At 36.0% G+C, this 20298-nt stretch overlaps 1 protein-coding gene across 1 annotated transcript in view; it reads right to left on the reverse strand.

Moving 5' to 3' along the window:
• FBXL17 (F-box and leucine rich repeat protein 17) overlaps positions 1-20298 on the reverse strand; it is a 177576-nt gene that overhangs the window by 102802 nt on the left and 54476 nt on the right. The window contains exons 5-6 of the mRNA XM_088129842.1: positions 19168-19275; positions 11219-11349 (exon numbers count right to left, since the gene is read on the reverse strand). Coding sequence (XP_087985968.1) covers positions 11219-11349; positions 19168-19275 — 239 coding nt within the window. The remainder of the gene's footprint in view (positions 1-11218; positions 11350-19167; positions 19276-20298) is intronic.

A 20298-nucleotide genomic window follows, 5' to 3' on the forward strand; every position in this document is an offset into this window, starting at 1 on the left:
TCATATTTAAGTACTCTAACTGTGGCTAATATCTTGGCTCAAAAATATTCAGGGCTGGTGCAGAAACACCTATGCATATTTGCTTTTTCAAATGTTGGTATGAGCATTTTTGTATTCTCTTGCTTTAATTTTTTTCTCCTGTCATGTCCACCCACTTCTAACATTGGCTCTGTAGTTTATATTATTCTCTGAAACTTCCATACCCTTCTGAACTGGCAGCTGTCTAGCACCTGTCATATTTCCTGCAGGATCAGTTTAAAAGCTGCTCTGCCACCTTTTTGACATTATGTGCTATACATCTGTTTCCATAACAGCTCAAAACAGGCTTGTCCCGAAACACTCCCCATTGTCTAACAAAACTAAACTCCTGTCTGGCATATCTGCCTCATTCATACACTGAGACTTCTGTAAAAATAGCGTTATGGACCACAAACACTGCCTCCTCCCCAGTACTATTTTATCTAGATGGTATATGATGCCTGCAATCTTTACATAAGCAGGTTGATCACCTTGCAATCTACATGCCTATCACAAACCCACTTTTGTTTCTATGACTTCAGCACCTAAGGACTGAGTCTCTCTTGAGGAAATACACTAGGTAGACATTCAAAATGGTATCCTTGTTTCCAAGATCATTTTCCATGACAGCAAAAGAGCCATAATCCTGCGAGTAGAACAAAACTATCACATCTCAAAGTATCTCATCTATATACCTCTCTGGCTCTCTAAGCATCGTCAGCTAAGCCATCTTAAAGGGAAGCTTTGTTTTCTGAAAGCCACATGCTCATTGTACTGAGCTCCAACCAACCATTTATGCCTAAAAGGAAAGCAGTCCTACATTCGACATTTTGCAATAATCTGTTTAATCCATGGAAGTAGGGATTAAGTTTGTTCCTCTCTTCCCCTACTAAAAACCCCTCATTAAAAACTCCCATGTTCCTGTTTGTATTCCCAGTCAACAGTTTTCAGCTGCCTCTCCTCTTTCTAACAGTGCTGGCTGGAACTAAATAGATAGTTCAGAAATGTAATTCCACACACTAGCTAATCACTTGGATTTTACGTTACCTTATCTTACTTTGATCATTTTTAAATGGCTGTTTCCATTTTATTTGTCATATATATGTCACCTCCATTCAAAACTCAAGATGGCTCAGAACGATACAAACAAAACCATCAAGCAATAAAACACAATAGTTGACTTATAAAATCCTTGCATTATAAACTTCATAATAAAAATATCTCCATTATCTTATAGCAGTAATCATTCCACTAGCTAGATAGCTGCCACCCATTGTTCCTGTTGGTTTGATAACAAGATATTTGGGATAATGCATGGAACCACATGTTAATTACATTTGAATGAGTGTACATTTGTATGAAAGACTGTATTAGATATTTAGCCCATTCTTATACTTTCTAAAAGGATTTTCTGATTATCTTATTATGATTTTTACTGGACACATCCTTCTTTGATTAGTATCAGCTAGATTTCAGAAGAATAAAGGGATTCCTTGCTCCCCTTTGATACATATCATAAATTTACATCTGTAGTTAAAAAGCTATGTTAATCTTCTGAAGTTGTTCTGCAAGTTTCTTTAATTGCTTTTGATTATGACTGTTCCACAGTAAACTGAATTGTTCGTTTCTTTTCAATATAACTCATAATATTTATGTTGTTAGTTCCAATTAATTATGGGTCTTAGGATTCATTTAATTGTTTATAACAATTAACATGGGTTTTTCTAGTTAACCTAAATCTTGCTCTCTGCTACAGTTCTAATAAATTAATAGTTTAGGTATCTGGCCACTTTTAAGGCCAACTTGAAAGGACATACAGAATTATCAACATTTGGAATCTTTCTCATAGTATCCACAATTCTGTCACAAAGACTTCTGCATACTATTAAATGTGGAATTACATACAGGAGCACAGTGAAACTTTCCCTGTTCGAAGGGAAAGGGAAATATAGAGAAAATGATTAAAAGCATTATTCTTAGTCAAACACTATAAAATTGATAACTATTAGTTGGGGTGCAATATCTCACAACTGAAGCAGTTAGCTATTGATGCAAATTTAGAATCAGGGACAAAAATAAATGTCAGCAAACACACTGGGATAATAAGAGGAAACATGTAAAAACCAAGTAGGAACATGGAGTATCTGCCAATCAGTGTGAGGCTAATCAATTTTAAAAGGTAAACTAACTATGAATATTCTGCTAATGGTTATTAACCATGGGAGCAAAGTAATCAAGCATGCTAAAAGTCTTTAACAGGTTGCATATGTTCAGGTACAAAAGGTAGTCAACTAAGAGATAATTAAAAAGTAGAAGGTAGTTGTCAACATCTGGTAATTATACATTTCTAGTGACATCTGCAGGGGAAGAGGTGAAAGATGATAATTGCAGCAGTGCAATCCAAGTCCTGCTCCTTCTATATGTGTGTTGTCATCACTTAGATGTGCATATTTCCATCATGCTGCTGCAATTGCTATCTTGCCTTTCAGAGAGTGCCCCCCCCACCCCCCACCCAGCACCACTGGCTGTTTCAACAATAATCTGGAATCAACTGCAAACTTAGGAAGTCCTGATGCAAACTGGAACCAGAATTGAACAAGCTTTGTCTGCCCAGAAAAAAATAAGGCTCTTACTACAAAGTTATATACTCTGTTGGTACTAGGAGGTAACTTTTGTCCCTTATGTAGTATGGTATTGGAGATATGTCTTATGACAAAAGATGTTGGAGATAATTTCCCAATTTCAAGCATGGAAGCAGTAGTGCTTTATTCAAACAGGAATGCAGGTAGTGTTTCTAGGGTTCTCTTTTGGAAGAAGATTAAGTTATACATTTCTCCTGAGATGATGCCTAAACTGAAGTATGGTACAACAAAAAATAAACTAAATTATTAAGACTTATTTTATTATTATTATTATAATATAATATTATACATATTATTATTATTATTATTATTTTTATTTTTTTCTGCCATAATACAAGCATTCTTGCATCTAACCATTGCTTTGCTTTAGAAGGATAACATGTATCTACAAACCATAGTATTCTAATCTCAACTCAAAATTGCTTACACAATCAAATATTAGCACATCTGCCACCGACAAACTATGAATTATTTACCAAATCACTGAAGAAATCCTCAGAAATCCTCAGAACAATTTTACAATGTGCCAGAGCTATAACAATTGCAAGAGAAAACAAAGAATGCATGATCATTTGTCATCACTATTCTAAACTCAATATCAAATTCACAAACATTTTGCATTGTCTTTAGATGTAATTCAATAAATTGCTTTTGCTATTTTCTTTACCCAAATTATGCATATTCTCTTTGAATATTTAGAAGAATTTAAACACCTGCTGGGACAGCCAGTATAGTTAGGGTTGCGTTAGTAAATCGTTTAAAAATAAACTACATTAAGGATCCTTTTTATTGCTCAACATCTGTGAAACATGTTCGCTCATCCTGATAAAAAACTAGTGTTCTTCACCCATTAAAAATAATTCAAAGCTTTCTTGCATGGACATGTTTTAGCTTTAGGTAAAAATAAGTTAATTTTCACTTTCCCACACTTGCCTTGAAGTCACAGATGTTTTAAAACAAAACTTCTTTAATGAAGGATGAAATATTATCAACAGCTCTTTTATTAAGGAGAACTGCTTAGAATTACAACAGCAAAATACAAACATACATACAACAGCTTAGAACCCTTTTAGAGGCACCAGTTATTAAAAATGCATAAAAAACACTGTATTATAAAAATGTACAGAACATCCCATAAGTTATTTGCTGTAATGTAAAAACAAGTTAAACCTTTATTTAACATTTAAAAGTCAATATAGTTATAGGTGAATTTAGAATGAGAATGAAAAATTGATCTGTTAAAGATTATTTTTATTCACTTTATGACAGCATCAAAATAGTCCCATACATATGCATAAAATCATGCATACAATTGTGTCCTGAATAGAGCAGTTCATTTCTGAAATGTTTTCTTTTTCCCTTATAACAGGCTGATCTGAGCATTCAAAGAATCATGTTTCCAAAGCATACCTAGACAAGTTGTTTTATTGTGGACAAGATCAAAGCTATCTTAGATATGCAGAAGTCCTGTAGGAGATAGTATTCAAGTGATTCCCAACCTTTATACATGCATCTGCTCCAGAGTTTAAATTGTAGGGTTTTTCCTTCCACCTTTTTGAGTCAATAGAAATGTGGCTGTTCTTGTGGTAGAAAAAATAAATCTGACAAACAAAATAGAAGTTGTACCCTTTTTCTTCCCCGTCCTTTGGACATGACCAGGATCAATCCCAGCTCCTCTTTTTGCCTAACCCTATCAGGCCCAAATTGACCCTCTCTGTCCCCAGTGTCCTCTGCAATCCCATCTAAATCAAAGAATAGAAGCCTCCCTCACTCACTCACTCACTCACTCACTCACTGTAAGCTGGAAGTCAGCCCTTGCAACAAGGTGAGAAACCCCAAGGTTCCATCCTCAATCAGGATACTGATTATTTCAACATTCCATCTCTTTAACAATGGACTTCTGCTCCTGAAAAGGCTATTTTTTCTAACAGTAGAAATAACTCCAGATACAGGGACAAGGACTTGTCTAGCTTCCCCCAAATTTGCCATCAAATCAGTTCCTATCATTTCCTGCTTTGTAGCCTTCACTTTCTATAAAAAACCTTGCTTTCAGGGTTCTTCTCTCTTAAACATGGTTCTTTCTCCTTAGTGCTGGCTCTGTATTTCTGAATTTTTCATGACAGTTCTTCTTGGTCTTGAAATTGAGAGATATCTGTTCAATGTTCTCCCTGGCTTGAGAACTGTGTTTCCCAACTTGCCAACTTCAACCCTAATATCTCCAAATAGAACACACTGCAGTAAGACTGGATGTCATTAATGCATGCATAACTGTTTTAAAGCAAGGAAGGATACAGTTGCCATTCACTGGCAGAATCACCTACAAATTTTTCCAAGGTTGCTTAGAATCCAATTGAATCTAAAAACTTTTCTGATGGACCATTCTAGTCAGTCCACTGTCCCTACGCAACAATGGGGACACCTATGCTGGACACACATATGGAATGCTGTTTGTAATATAAACATGGTAATTTGTAGGGCTGAACAAACTGCAAACTGTTTTGTGAGTACTTCTCTGAAGGCACTGATTGGAGTAGTGAGTCAGTCTTCCACTTATGTTTGCTGCAACTATTTTTAACATACTTTCCCAATCTTTTAATCATTCCTACACCCAACCAGAAGATCCATTTTATTATAACAGCAATCCCGATAAATAGATAGACAGAAAAACAGACAGATTTTATTGTACCTGAAGGCCAACAATTGAAGATGCCCTATAAATACTAAGAAGTCCAAACAATGCTACAGCAAATAATAAGACAGTAACAAAAAGGTCACAACTCATATATCACAACTAGCAAAATAGCTGGATTATCAGTGTTTTGGCATCCAGTTACTAAAAATTGTTGCAGTCTACATATCTCCATGCAAAATTTTGCTACATTTTAGGAATTAACAACCTGCCTATCTGGAAGAAAGAGGGATATAACAAATTCATCTGGGTAACCTTGGCATTTTATTAAAGAGAGCAAATAAGCTTACTATGTAATTCCCTATAAATTTCAGCCCCCCCCAAAAAAAGCTTTCAACTGTCCCAGGACCACAAGGGTGTAGATATGCTCCCCCCTAGTCTGACTTCCAACAGATCAGATGTTAAAATAAGTCTGAAATAAAGTTCTATGATGATTATGCACTTCCACAGTGGTATGGTATTTATCTGGCTGCATTCAGTTTCAATCACCGGGACCTAACATTGTTATAGACTAGCTTTGACTTGTTTTGGCGTTCAGTGCCAAAGATTAACTGTTTTTCTTGGGTTTTTTTTTCCTTTGCTTTTCTGTCAATGTCCAGAATTTATTTTAAAAAAGCATCCTAACTTTACTGAGGACTATGATCAGCAAATGTTCCAGGCCATAATCGATAGTTTATCCAATCACAATTGTCTTTCAGGCCAAGTGAAATGTATCTACAATTGCTATACTGTAAGGGTTAAATCCCTGGGCAAAAGTGAAGTCAAGCACACATCTCCCTGTGGGATAAACCACCCCTCAGATACAAGACAATGTTAGGGACACACTGAAATGTGTGTAAATTCCCCCAGGAATTTAAAATACACCATTTCTAGATGGGAATATAATTTACCCAGGCCTTTGGCAAGTGTGATTGAAGCCCCCTTTTCTTCTTTTACTTTGTTCCCATCTGGGTTAGTTATCTTTGCCATTGCTGCTCTTTTTTTCTTTTATTTGTTTTCTTCTTTCAAATGTTTTTTAAATTATTTTGTAAACCACCCAGTCACTGGGAGTAGGGTGGCAAATAAATTAGATAAATAAATAAAAATATGGTTGTAAGTAAGCTCCATTTAAAAGTTGAGCCAATGACTTAACCTTGAATTATTTGATGGCTGTAGGAAAAAATGTCTTGCTTTGTGGAGGGGAAAAGTGCAGCACTTTCTGCTGCCAGTGGAAAATTTTCAGCTTGGAATCTCTTCTTGGTCACGAAATGGAATGTAAAGCACTTCCATAAATGGAATGGAAAGTGAAATTTCACTTTCATGTTCAGTGAAATTGCTCTGAATGTTTCAATTACTCATCATGGAGTTTTCAGCAAATACGACCAATTTTGTCTTCTGGTATTTAATCAGAAGATGGTTATCAATACAGTAATTAGAAAGAATTTTCAGTGTTTCCCCTGGGGCTGACTGGTGTCTGTGACAGAATCATAGCATCACTTGCATGAAGTAGTATAGGTAAACTTTTTCCAGCTACTGTACCTTAAGTGAACGATAGCCCACACTGAGCAAGTACTTGACTATGTAGTTAATATAAAAGTTGAAAAGTAAACGGGTCAGTAAACAGCTCTGCTTACCTTTTTCTGGGTTGGACTGCTCAAGAAATATGCTTGCTTTGAGGCTTAGAGTAGCGATTTGGAAGGGTGCTTCATGAAGTACCTTTCCAAGTGGTTTGTACAGTATTAGTAATTTGATTCAGTTTACCCAGTGCTTTACCCTGAACAAATCAATACTCCAAACATCACAATAAGCTAAAATGTAGTTTGTTTGTTGTTCTGATGCAACATAACACTATATCTGTTAATTCTTTAAGATGCTACAAGGCATTGCACTTTTGTTTCCTTAAATTAACATACCATTCCCACTGGAAACTTCAACCAAACAAGATTTGCTTCCTACAAATTTGCTTCCTAATTATTGCTACCATAATTAAGTTCAATAAACTTCAAATGAGGCAAACACATATACTCTCATGTAATGAGTACCACCATAAAGTCAATGAAACAATAGCAGGCAGAACTTTTCTTTGAATCTTTGTTTGGAACCCTACTGAATCTGGAACCCTTTGTCTTTCTTGTTTCATTATCTAAAATCCCAAGACATTTAAAACAAGTGTGACCCAGGCCATGTCTGATCTTCAAAACAATCCCTTATGATCCATTTCTGGTACAACCTTACTCTATTCTGATGCCTATGCCCCATTATCAGGATTCATATGCTATGTTTCTTTTCATGAACCAGTTTAATATCTTGTTACTTAGAGAAAGCTATTTGTTTCTAATTATCCAGTTAATTACAACTGCAACACAAACTCTGATTTCATATATAATGCATATAAACTGTTGGGTTATTTCTAATTTTAGTGTCTCACAAGGGAACAAAATTCGATGGAAGCTTCACTATCTGTGAGTATAGATAATCATATTTCAAATGGATCAATGTTATTGCATTGTGCATCCATAAAGTAATAAAAAACTAAGCTAAAGCCTTTGGATACGCGAAAACCTTCACTGCAAATAACAAGGTCTGAACTCAATGTACAAAACGGTGGGTAATGGAATCATGGATAATGAGGACCAACCGTATAACATTTCCATGTGAAAACCAAAGGACTACTATGCAAATACACTTAAGCCAAGGCAAAATGGACCTCTTTTAAAGCAGAGAACCTTTTACCATTTTACTTCCATAATTTGATCTAATATAACATGTTTCAGAAAGCTGCCATGCAGAATCAGAGGAAAAACATATCCAATCTTTTTTTAAGTCCCAAGACAAGACATTAAGCAACTGCCTTACCTGTGCATTAAAACTACCAGAGAGGAAGGATTTCATGGTCTCTTAGGTCATTACATTTCTAATTAGACATTTTTCTAGTCTAATATTCAATAGGTTAATCCCACTGTTCTTGTTAATTTTCACTGGATCAAAATAAAATTTGTTCCTTGTTTTATTTATCTGTTTGAATATCCTCAGAAAAAATATAATTTCTTAAGCTTCTCTTTATATATCTTGAATTACTGACCTTTTAAAAATAATTATTCGAGCTACTGCAAATATAGTCTTAATGTGCAGTGCAGAGATTCTGATTCAAAGGGCAATCTGTCATTCAGAACACAGAAGGACATGCACATAGGACCTATCAGAATACCTTTAACTAAATGTAACTTTCTCCAGAATCATGTCTAAGCCAAAGAAAGCACCATTGCAACCCCCCAAAGATGCAGCTGCTTTAAGATGATCCCAAATGATACTACAGATTCCTACATTTGGCCCTTTGAAACTAGATCACTACAGAGCCCGACTACACAGCACTGTGAATTTTTACTCTGATGTAAATCACACTGTATTCAATCCAATTAAAATGTGTTTTTAGGGTTGTGTCATTAGAAAAGCCTTTTTTTTTTCCTATTGTTGAAGGCTTTCATGGCCGGAATATCGGCTGGTGTGGGTCTTTTGGGCTGTGTGGCCATGTTCTGGAAGTTTTGTTTCCCAACGTTTCGCCAGCATCTGTGACCAGCATCTTCAGAGGGCAGGAGCACAGGCAGGAGCACTTTTCCCTGTACCCTGGATGATGTGACCCTGATGTGGGTATTTATAGAGATCAGCGAGGGTGCCTGAAGGGGTGGGGGTGGGGTGGGAGTGGGGGTGGGGCTAACGAGTGGCTGCTTGTTTTGGTGTCTAAATATCTGTGTATCTTCCTGGAGATTAGGCAGGGTTTTTTCTATTGAGTTGTTAATGAGTGGCTGCTGAGGGTGATTAGCATGTTCAATGTGTGAATTGTTCACGCGTCCTCGTGGTTGAGCTGAGTTCATTGACCTTTTGCAGGCTGTATTTTTCAGGATTGGTAGCCAGGTTTTGTTGATTTTTAGACTTTCCTCTTTTTTATTGAAACTGTGCTGGTGTTTGTGACTCTCAATGGCTTCCCGGTATAGCGGCTGTTGGTGTTGTCCAGTATCTCTGTGTTTTCAAATAGGATTTTGTGTCCAGTGTGCTTGAGAGCATGTTCAGCTACTGCAGATTTTTCTGGTTGCTGTAGTCTGCAGTGTCTTTCGTGTTCTTTTATCCTGGTATGGATGCTGCGTTTTGTGGTCCCGATGTATACTTGTCCGCAGCTGCATGGTCTGCGGTATACTCCTGCAGCAGTGAGGGGAACCCTTTTGTCTTTTGCTGATTTTAGCATTTGTTTTATTTTTCTGGTGGGTCCGAAGATGGTTTGGAAGTTGTGTTTTTCCATCAATTTTCCCATGCGGTCCGTGACCCCTTTGATATTGGGCAGAAATACTTTGTTGGTGGGTGGCTGTTTTCCTTCATCAGTCAATCAAACTTCCAGAACACGGCCACACAGCCCAGAAGACCCACACCAGCCACCCTTTTTTTTTTCCTTTTAGCCAAGAGCTCAAGGTTGTTAAACTTACTAAAACTAGACTAAAATACAATGTAACACTCAAATATACGGTTACAAAATAATTAGTACCTTACCACATGTTGTTTTTAAAATAGAAAAACTGATATATCAAGAAGGATGTATAACTAATAGAGCCCTGACATCTATTACAGCAGAAATCTACTCATGCAACCTATGCATAGTAGCTACTTAAGAATAGTCATTATTTCATTATACTGTAAGTCTGACAAAGAAAAGAGTGCTTGAAGATACCCTTACAATTGGTTCTTGGCCCTTAAAGTAGTTGTACTACCTTCACCTAACAAGTACCAAAAATATGTTCTTTCTCCATCCAGTTTTAGCTTCATAGTCTCAAAATCTTGGCATTCTTATGATCAGAATATGTAATTATAGTATTTATTTTACTCAAATATTCTTCATCCTCTCTTTTTCCCTGAAATACCCACAAACTCACCTTTCTCTGCAAAAGGAATAATTTAATGTATCCCTTTTGGCATACAAACATGACATATATGACTAACATATATGATTATCACCTCAAAAACCTCCATTTCAAGAATATAGAATCCTGACACAAGTGCAGGGTAATTTCACTAATACTAGAGGAAGGGGGTGAGATGGTAATGTTCTCACTTCCTCCTGAAGCTCCTAACAATATATTTCATGCTCATATATTAAGCCTTCATAAGACTGAGGAATCTAGTTGCCTCCATGAATGGAAAAACAATTCTATGAAACAAGAAATAGGTCACCATTTCTTTCTAATATATTTCTGTTTACCAATAGGATAATTATACTTAGACTACATAAAATATAAAAATATGCTTTCAAAATATTCAATGGAAAATATATAATACTTTTTGCAAAACAAATAAATGGAACAGAGTCACTTTTTTAAAATAAGCCTATTGAACCAATACATTTAGAATCAGGTTTACTACTATACATACACTATATTTTAGACAAGCATCTAACTAAAAAACAAAAACAAAAAATCAAAATACACTTAATTAGCTACACTAAACTAACAAATCTTTCACTAATCTTTTAATTCAGTTGTCTCTATCTGCTGAATATTACCAATTATTAATAATACTTTATACTGTGGAGTCCTTGGTGTTCTCTGACCTTGGTTGTTTTCTTGCAGACATTTTATTATCTAAGTAACATCTTTAGTGGTAGAAGGGAGTGGGGTTTACTCTCTGTTTATATACAGTAGCAAGCTACAAGCTACTGTATATATAGAGCAAACCTCACTCCCTTCTAGCACTGAAGATGTTACCTAATTGAGTAACGTCTGCAAGAAAACAACCAAGCTCAGAGAACACCAAGGACTCCACAGTTCAATCCTGAACTACATATATTCTCTTCTACTGGTAACACTTAATACTGTGATTTCACTTTGCTTTTCTATAAAGAAGTTACCTGTCATTTATAATCCAGTTCAGACACAGATTGAGAGAGGTAAGGTTTTTGCATTTCTTTACTATCTCCATCACAGTTTCATTATCCAGTTCTGTGATATGACGTAAGTCCAAGCTGGAAAGGTTTCTTAGCTATTAAGATAAATAGAACAGCAAGTAAAAATAAGCATACTTAATTATTTATAAACTTATAAGCAATATTCTACCTCCTATAATATTTTTGGGGTTTTTTTGCTTATTAACAATAATTCCATGTTCAAAAATTTTCATTCCAATTGAAGATAAAAATATTTGTACTTGTAACTGTAAACAATTCCAAAGTTCTTGTTTGCCAATAAGTAAAGTTGAATTAATATAAAAAGATTTACTAATACAAATGTCAAAAGCATAAAAATCACTTATTATAACATCCTGATTTTTTTAAAAAAATATTTTTCAGTATTTATCTTCCATGGATAAAAAGTTCCTTGTGTCTGCATAAAATTTCTGATATAGCACTCTTTTTCAATGGGAGGAAGAGTCAAACTTCACTGATTTACCATGCCTATAGTGTCCTCAGTGAAACCTGTTTCAGAGGAATAGGAAAACCAACTGATACAATAATGACTAAATATAACATATTATCTTTTTCCTGTCACAGAATTTAAAGCAGTCTTTCCTAATACATAATCACTGATGAAAATTGGTTCATCTCTGTTATTTTACCAAATGTGAAAAAATAATTATTCAAACTGTAAGACACCTTTAAAACAAGTACTTTGAAAAAGTAGTTACTATAGTATAAATAAAAATATAATACATTTTTCAAAAGCTTTGACAATACTGTGGCAGCATCACATAGAAATAAAGGTTTGTGTGAATGGTTAATACCTGAAGTACAATGGTCTGCTTTGTAATCCTTACATAATCCTGCTTTATAATCTTTATATAAAGATTTTAATACAATTTCTTATAAATTCTTACATGTGTTCCATATTTGCAAATGCTGCTGTATTTTTAAAAAAATTTAGCACAATAGTTACAGGTGAATAATGAATCATTACACTGTCCTGTTTTTCTAAGAATGAAAGGAAGATTCTTGGAAATTACAGAAATCAAGGGAACCTTTTCTGTGAAGATGGGTACAATAAAAGACAAAGAAGGCAAAGATCTACTGAAGAAAGAAGATAATAGAGAAAACATGGTACAAAAGTATAGAAAAACTGTACAAAAAAAAATCTCCAAATTGAACTACTAGATCACTGAACTACTACCAGACATTCTGGAAAATGAAATGATATAGACCCTAGAAAACATTGCTAACAAAAAAAAACTATAGGTGCTGGTGATATTTAAAATCTTATCAAATGTAGGGAAAAATAGCAGTGGTCAAGAAACTGGAAAAGATCAATTTATATTCTAATACCAAAAAAGGGCAGTGCTAGAGAAGGCTTAAACTTTTCAAATAGCTGAACTTATTTCACAACAGTTTCACTTATCATACACACTTGTAAGATAATGTCAAGATTTGCAATCTAGATTTCAAAAATATATGGAATAAAGACTGTCAGACATACAGACTGGAGTCAGAACGAGCAGAGGTACCCAATATAACATCTCTAGCATCCACTGGATAGTAGGAGTTCCAAAACATTTATCTTATTGATTATACAAGATGTCGGCCCTTCAAGGTAGACTAGGTCAGGAAACACACCACAATGAATATCAAAACTCTACTTTATTGATAACAAAATCTTGAAAGCTTGACAATGTTTCTCTTTCCCTCTTTCTTATATTAAAAGAGTCAAGGCAAGGCTCTTTTGAATTTCTTTCTCACTGCTTCCTGTTTTTCTGGACTACACTCCTGTTTTCTTAACAGTTGTTGCTCATCTTCTTCAATGCTATCTGTACTCCTCTGCAAAATGCTTTTGAATTGTAAACTACAAATTGTGGTTAATCATTATCAATATAAAGTGTGCCATTAACATAAAGAACTGTATCTGCTTACTGAAGAATCTGCTGAATGACCAGGAAACAACCATTAGAATGGAATATAGTACAACTATGTGGTTCAATACTGAGAAAATGTATGTCAGGACTGTCTACTGTTGCCATATTTATTTAATTTGTATACAGAATTTATCATAGAAATGATAGATTAGAAGTAATAGAAATTAGTTAAAATTGCTGAGAGAAACATCAACAACCTCAGCTATGCTGATGAAGCCACTTTGATATCTGGAAGCAAAGAAGGTTTAAGGAAATTCTTGTTGAAGGCAAAAGAAGAGAGTCAAAGGCCAATCTGCTGTTCAATATTTTAAAAACTATGATTATGTCAAGTCAAGGCCACAATTTTCCCAGTTGTAACATAAAAGTTGGACCATCAGAAAGGCTGAACAAAGAAAAATTGATGTCTTTGAACTGTGATGTTGGCAATAATAATGAAGCTATAGCTCAGATATTTTGGATATACAATGTGAAAGCAGTCACTGGAGAAGATTTTGATGCTTGGAAAAATTGCTAACTACCAAAAAGGCGGCCAGTAGAAGACAATGTAACTAGATGCTAACTTTTATAAGCATAAGCTTATAAAAACACAAAAAAGTAGTTATTGACAAACAATACTGGTGAAATGATGTCCTTTTAAATATCTGAACAACTAAATAAAACATAAATTAAGTATGAAGAGAGATTTTCCCAGCACAACAAAGCACATCCATTGGTTTTCAAATACACTATAGTTATTTTAGTTTTGGCAAATAGAAATGAATTTAAATGCCACCATGTTTAATTTATAGATTGTTTCTACTCTTAAGTGTCTATGCTTACTACTTGTGGGAGATCAAGGCTATCAGGAAGTATGGGGTACATTCCGGGGGTGGAGAGGCAACATAGTCCGCAGGGGAATGTAAGAAAAGAAAGAGATTCAGGATAGCCACTCCCTAGAATCTCCCAGGGTATATCCATTATTGCTGTAGTATAGATTTAGTGAGGCAAGATTCTGTCTATAAGGTGTAAGCAAATAAAGGAACTGTACTAGACTGGACTGTTTCATCGTTGTTCTTGGGTTGGGCCTGACACTACTGGATTATAAAGGTTTTATCACCATTATAAGAGATGGACACTTCAGTTCTGGTAAATGATGCTCTGCCTTAGATTCAGCTTTGCCTACTTTTCAGTTACAGTTACAATGATATGTCCATATAATTCAAATTCTACCTATGGCCTTCAGCACAATTCAGGTTCCCCACTCCTGCTGTAGTCAGCGTACAAGTTTTAAAGTCATATTATTAGCAAAAACCAAAGAATTAGTTCATGGAAACAAGTAAAAATGGAGTAAAACACCAAGATTAATCTTGCTCATTTGGCACAGAAAAACAAATTATAATATTGCACTAGATTAAAAGATAATCTAATTATGTAATACAATGTATAATTATTCTGAATAATTTTATACTACCCTTTCCTTGTCAGAGTTGCTGGAATTTGAAAAGGAGAGTTCTAATCTATAGCCTTAAGTTTCTTCTGATGACCAAGCTAAACGTGAACCGAAAGGCTGCTACCTCTAGCAGGATCCAGGATAGTTCTATTCCTAGATATCCCAGGAATTTTCCTACCTTCCAACTGTAAATGATTATAGGTAAGATCTTAGCTTTGTCCAAGTGGCAGAAAGCTACAACTTTGCCAATCTGGTTCTCCCCCTTCTTCCCTCATCCATTTTCTTCTTTTCTCCTCACTCACAGTGTTGTACTCTTCCTGGATTGGACTGCCCCTGACTGACATTGCTAGAGCCATTCCCTCGCTCAATGCCACCTTCTATCTCTCATTGTACCACAGATGCAGCTGATTAGAAGTGCAATATTTTTCTGTTAACCTGTTTCTGTATGGTTTGCGGCACAGTGAGCGAGGATAATGGAGACTATCTCTGAGCTCTTCCCTGCTCCAAAAATAGTCAGAAGAATGTACAAAAGAAAAGCAATTATAAAATAAAGCCTACAATGTTGAAGTGCAAATTATAATACAACACAAGTTCTAACCCTGCCTTTTCTGCAGAAGTCATATGGCAGATCCTATGCCTTAACAGATGGTTTAGGAAGCGATTCTGAAGAGCTGAGGCAAACTGTGGTGATACATCTTAAGCTCCAGACTGATAAACCAAAAAAAATAAAAATAAAAAATAAAAATTGTATTCTTCACCTGTTCTTAAAGACATCAAAAATGAAAATGTCCTTCTTGTTATATATCTTTAACATTAGCCTCTGTAACAGAGGACTAGCAAGTGGCCAGTATAATGTAGTTACTTAAAAAAATGAATCTGGGAAATTACAACTGGTTAGCTTATTTCTGCTCTGTATCAGTGGAAAACATGATTTATTCACCAATTGCATTTATATTTCACCTTTTATCTGGAGCTCAACATGGTATTCTTCCTCATTTTAACCCTACAAGAATCCAGTAAGTTATACTGAGCTGAAAAAGACAATGGGAACAAATACAAAGTTCTCCTAATGAAGGGAGGTAAACAATGAAACCTTGCATAGGTAAGTATCAGAAACTTTTTTTAAAAAAAAATTATGCATAAATAACCTAGAACTTGGGGTGAACAAAGATGTGATGAAGTCTGCTGATTATATCCAGTTATTTCTTTTAAAGTTATTGAAAGGAAAAGGCAGAGCAAAAAGTTTAATAGCAATCCATAGATGATTTAAAAGGATGAAAATGGCAAATCTGACTCACTATAAGCAAGATTAAATATAAACATTGCCCAAACATCCTAATATGTTGATGACTGTCCTGGGAATCAGGCAGTATATAAACATAAATTTAATATATTATTATTGTTGGTTGCACAGTCAGTTGTTTAGACTGAATCTGACATTTTTATCCACTTATTGAGTCCTTCCCAAGGACTTGGGATAGGCAGATGTTGTTTGATGGTGTTAAAAGCACTGTTGCAGGATGTAAGCCATTCCAAATAAAGCTGCCTTTTACAATTGACTGGTGGTGATTTTGTCAATGCCAATGGTCTTCAAGTGGTGCTGCAGATGTTTTGGGATTGCACCCAAGGTGCCTATTACTATTGGTACTATTTTTGCTTTCTTTTGCCATAGTTGTTCTACTTCTATTTTCAGGTCTTTGTATTTTGTGATTTTCTCCAGTTCTTTCTCTTCTATTCTGCTGTCTCCAGGTATTGCAATGTCCACGATCCAGACTTTCTTGTCTTTCTTCTCAACAATTGTTAAGTCTAAGGTGTCGTGTGGCAGGTGTTTGTCTGTCTGAATTCTGAAGCCCCAGAGCACTTTAAGCTTCTTCATTTTCTATTACTTTGCCTGTTTTGTGGTCCCACCAGTTCTTGCTTGCAGGCAAATGGTATTTCTTGAAGATATTCCAATGCACCATTGTTATTTTGTCATGCTGTTGTTGTAGTCAGTTTGTGTGATGTTCTTGCAGCAGCTGACCAGGTGGTCCACTGTTTCTTCAGCTTCTTTGCAGAAGCGCATTCGTTATCTGTTGCTGTCTTCTCAATTCTGACTTTGTATGCATTTGTTCTTAAGGCTTAGTCTTGTGCAGCCAGAATTAGCTGTCTCTTTCTTCAGCTTTCCTGCATTTAGCCATTGCCAGGTCTTATTATCTGCTTTGTTATCTGCTTTGCCTGCTAATTTTTTTGTGAGCTGGTCATGTAATACTTTGCCTTGCCATGTCTCCTTTCTATTCTTCATTTGTTCTTCCTTATAGGCCAGTTTGGTTTCTTTGGTATTCAGTAAGCCTTCATAGTATACTACCTCCAGTGCGTCTTCTTCACTGTCCTTCAGATATTCTTCCAATGCCGTTTTTTCTTCTTCAACTGTCTGGTGTACTTGCAACATTCCATGCCCACCTATGCTCCTTGGTAAGTAGAGCCTGTCAACATCACTGTGTGGATGAAGGGCATGATGTATTTATTATTTTTCTGGTCTTCCTATCCAGTGATTTTAGTTTGGCTTGAGTCCAGTCCGCTATTCCAGTTGCGTATCTAATAACTGCAATTGCCCAGGTGTTAATTGCCTTGATGGTATTTCTGCCACTGAGTTTGGACTTTAAGATCGTCTTCACTCTTCTGATGTATTCACTATTAACCTTCTTCTTGACTTCAGTGTGCTTGATGTTATCAGCCTGAAGGATGCCCAGGTGTTTGTAGTGATCTTCTTCATCCAGACTCTTGATATTGTTTCCATCGGGCATCTTGATTCCTTCGGTTTTCACTATCTTTCCCCCATTGATGGTCAGAGTGGCACGTTTGTCCAGTCCAAACTCCATTGCAACATATTGGGTGTATATTAGGACAATGTTGAGCAGCCATTCTATTTCAGATGGTGTTTTTCCATACAGCTTCAGATCGTCCATGTAAAGGAAGTGGGATAACCTGGCAAGTGTTTTTGATGTTTGACAGCCATGTCCTGACTTGTTCAGTATTGACAGAGGAATCAATACAATGACAAACAATAGTGGTGATAGTGAGTCTCCTTGAAAGATTCCTCTCTTGATGTTAACCTCTCCCAGTCTTTTGCCATTAACCAGCAATTATGTCTTCCATTGTGCCATTGTTCTTTGCACAAAGCTTCCGTTTCTACTGACTCCTGTTATTTCTAGGCACCATTATCCAATCATGTGACAGGGAGTCGAATGCCTTCTTGTAATCAATCCAAGCTACATTCAAGATGGCCTTCCTTCTCTTACAGTTTTCCAAAATCATCTTGTCAATTAGGAGCTGATTTTTTGTACCTCTGCTGTTTGGGCAGTTTCCTTACTGCTCAGATGGAAAGAGCTTGTTTTCAACTAGGTGCTGTTGGACTGCATCAGCTACCACATCAGTTAGCAATCTGAAAGTTGTTGGCATGCAGGTAATTGGCCTGTAGTTGTGTGGTGCTGCCCCTTTTGCTGGATCTTTCATTATCAGGTAGGTTTTGCCTGATGTTAACCATTCTTCAGTTTCACCTCCTTGCAGTATGTTATTAGAGTGCTTGGCAATGAGTGGGTGCAGAGCAGTCAGAGGTTTCAACCAAAAACCATGCAATTCATGTTCACCTGATGCTCACCAATTATTGATCTTCCTTGCTCTTTTCTCTACCATTTCTGCTGTTATTACAAGTTCTTTCACTTCAGCTTCTTTTTTATTCTTATCTACCTCCTTTATCCAAGCTGCATTCTTGTTGTATTTCTTTGGGTTGTCCCATAGCTGTGCCCAAAACTGCCCTGTTTCTTCTTTGTCAGGAGTTGACTGGTTCATTGCAGTCTCTCCAGTGATGGATTGGTAAAAATGTTTCTGATTCAACTGAAATTGGAGATTCTGCCTGTAGTGTGCAATTCGAGCTTCGTCTCTGCTGATCTTCTTGCCTATGGCTGTTATTTGCTGCTGTATTATTTCCAGTACTTCCTTGATCTTCCTTGTTTCTAGGTGATATTTCTTGATCAGGTATTCTTTGGTCTTGTTCTTCAGCTTCTTTTCTTTCATCTGTTCTAGCTTGCTTGCATCTGATCTTAGTGTGCTGATCTTATTTATTATTATTTATTATTTAACTGATGATGATGATGATATTATTATTTAGTCTAAGGTGATGTGAACTGACAAGGAAAGGGAGCTCCAAAGAAAGAATATGTTTATTTGAAAGAACCCTGAAGAAAACAAGCTCTTTTCTCTCCATACAAGTATCCACTACTAAATAAAAAAGGAACCCTGTTGTATGAAATGAAATTTGCTTCTACATTCTTGCTGTGGGGAGGATTCTATAGCCTATATGTATCCTTTGTTTGAATTACAGCCATCCACCATATTTTTAAGCATTATTGCAAGAGCTTCCATCCATCACAAGATTGATACCTATTTCTTAAAATATAATTCTAACCAATGTTGATGCATCTAGCAAAAGAACCAGAAATCTGCCACTTAACCTGTTTCAAAATGTCAGTAGATAACCTAGTTAATATACTTACATTAGTAAGATGTATCACTCCTTTCGATGTAACAGAACAGCCCATAAACCCAACATACTGTAACTCAGGACAATGTTCAGAAAATGCTTTAACAGACTGATCAGTCACCTAAATAAAGAGAGAAAAAAAGCAGTTTACATTATTCTGAATACTTAAATAAACAAAGTCCAATAAAACATTCTGAAAGAACAAATGATAACTTGCAGGATCATATTTTTGTTATAATAGCATTAAAGAATGGGCCTTAAAGATCTTTGGGAAAAAAAAAAGATAAAAAAGCTTCCTTTTTTCCAATAAATATCACTAAAATACACACAATCAAAATAGAAGAATTGATTGTACTTGTAAGGGTAACAGAATGAAAATCAATTCTCCAACTTTTTTTTAGAATCCACAGTATTCTGAAAGCAATACACATACATATTCACACAAGAGTAGAACTCAGTCACTTTTGAGAAAAGATAAGCAGGTCAAAGCTCTTGCAGGCAAACCAGATGAATTTGCCAGCTTGTTGGATGCCAACTGGGCAGAGACTTTCATAGTAAACTACTTTGGTAGTATCTTGTAATAAAATCAGGGATCCTTTTTTGCTTGTAAAGCTCAAGGAAGTTTAGAAGGTTCTCTGTATTTTGAACTCTGCTACCCATGGGCTTGATTCATGCCTTTCCTTGCTCCTTTGGATGATTAGGCAGGGTGTAAATAGCTGGATCAGGGAAATTATTAATGCTACCCTTTGCTTTGAAAACAGCAGCAGTGCATTCTCTCTCTCTCTGCCCCTCCCTCCCTCTCTCCTTTCCTGGACCCAACCATTTTTGAAAACTTTCCCCCTATCTCCAACGTTCTACTTTTATAGGAAACAGATTACCCTGATTATCAGTCAGGATTCTAGTATTAGTCACTCTACCAGATGATCTTTGTCAGGACGTGAGGGGAGTATGACTCTCTTGGTTCTATTAGACTTCTCAGCAGCATTCAGCATCATGACCATGGTATCCTTCTGGACTACCTTCAAAGTTTGTGAGCTGGAGTTGCTGTTTTATGGTGGTTTCCAGACTGGGCAGTTGTAATCAGTGATCATGTGGGGGGAGCAATACCAATGTGGGGGTCCCATAGGTTCAGTGCACTCTCCCA

This window comes from Python bivittatus, unplaced genomic scaffold, assembly GCF_059951505.1.
Source record: "Python bivittatus isolate LINGU-HERP-01145 unplaced genomic scaffold, Pbiv_v1 ctg000850_np1212, whole genome shotgun sequence".
Taxonomy (NCBI): domain Eukaryota; kingdom Metazoa; phylum Chordata; class Lepidosauria; order Squamata; family Pythonidae; genus Python; species Python bivittatus.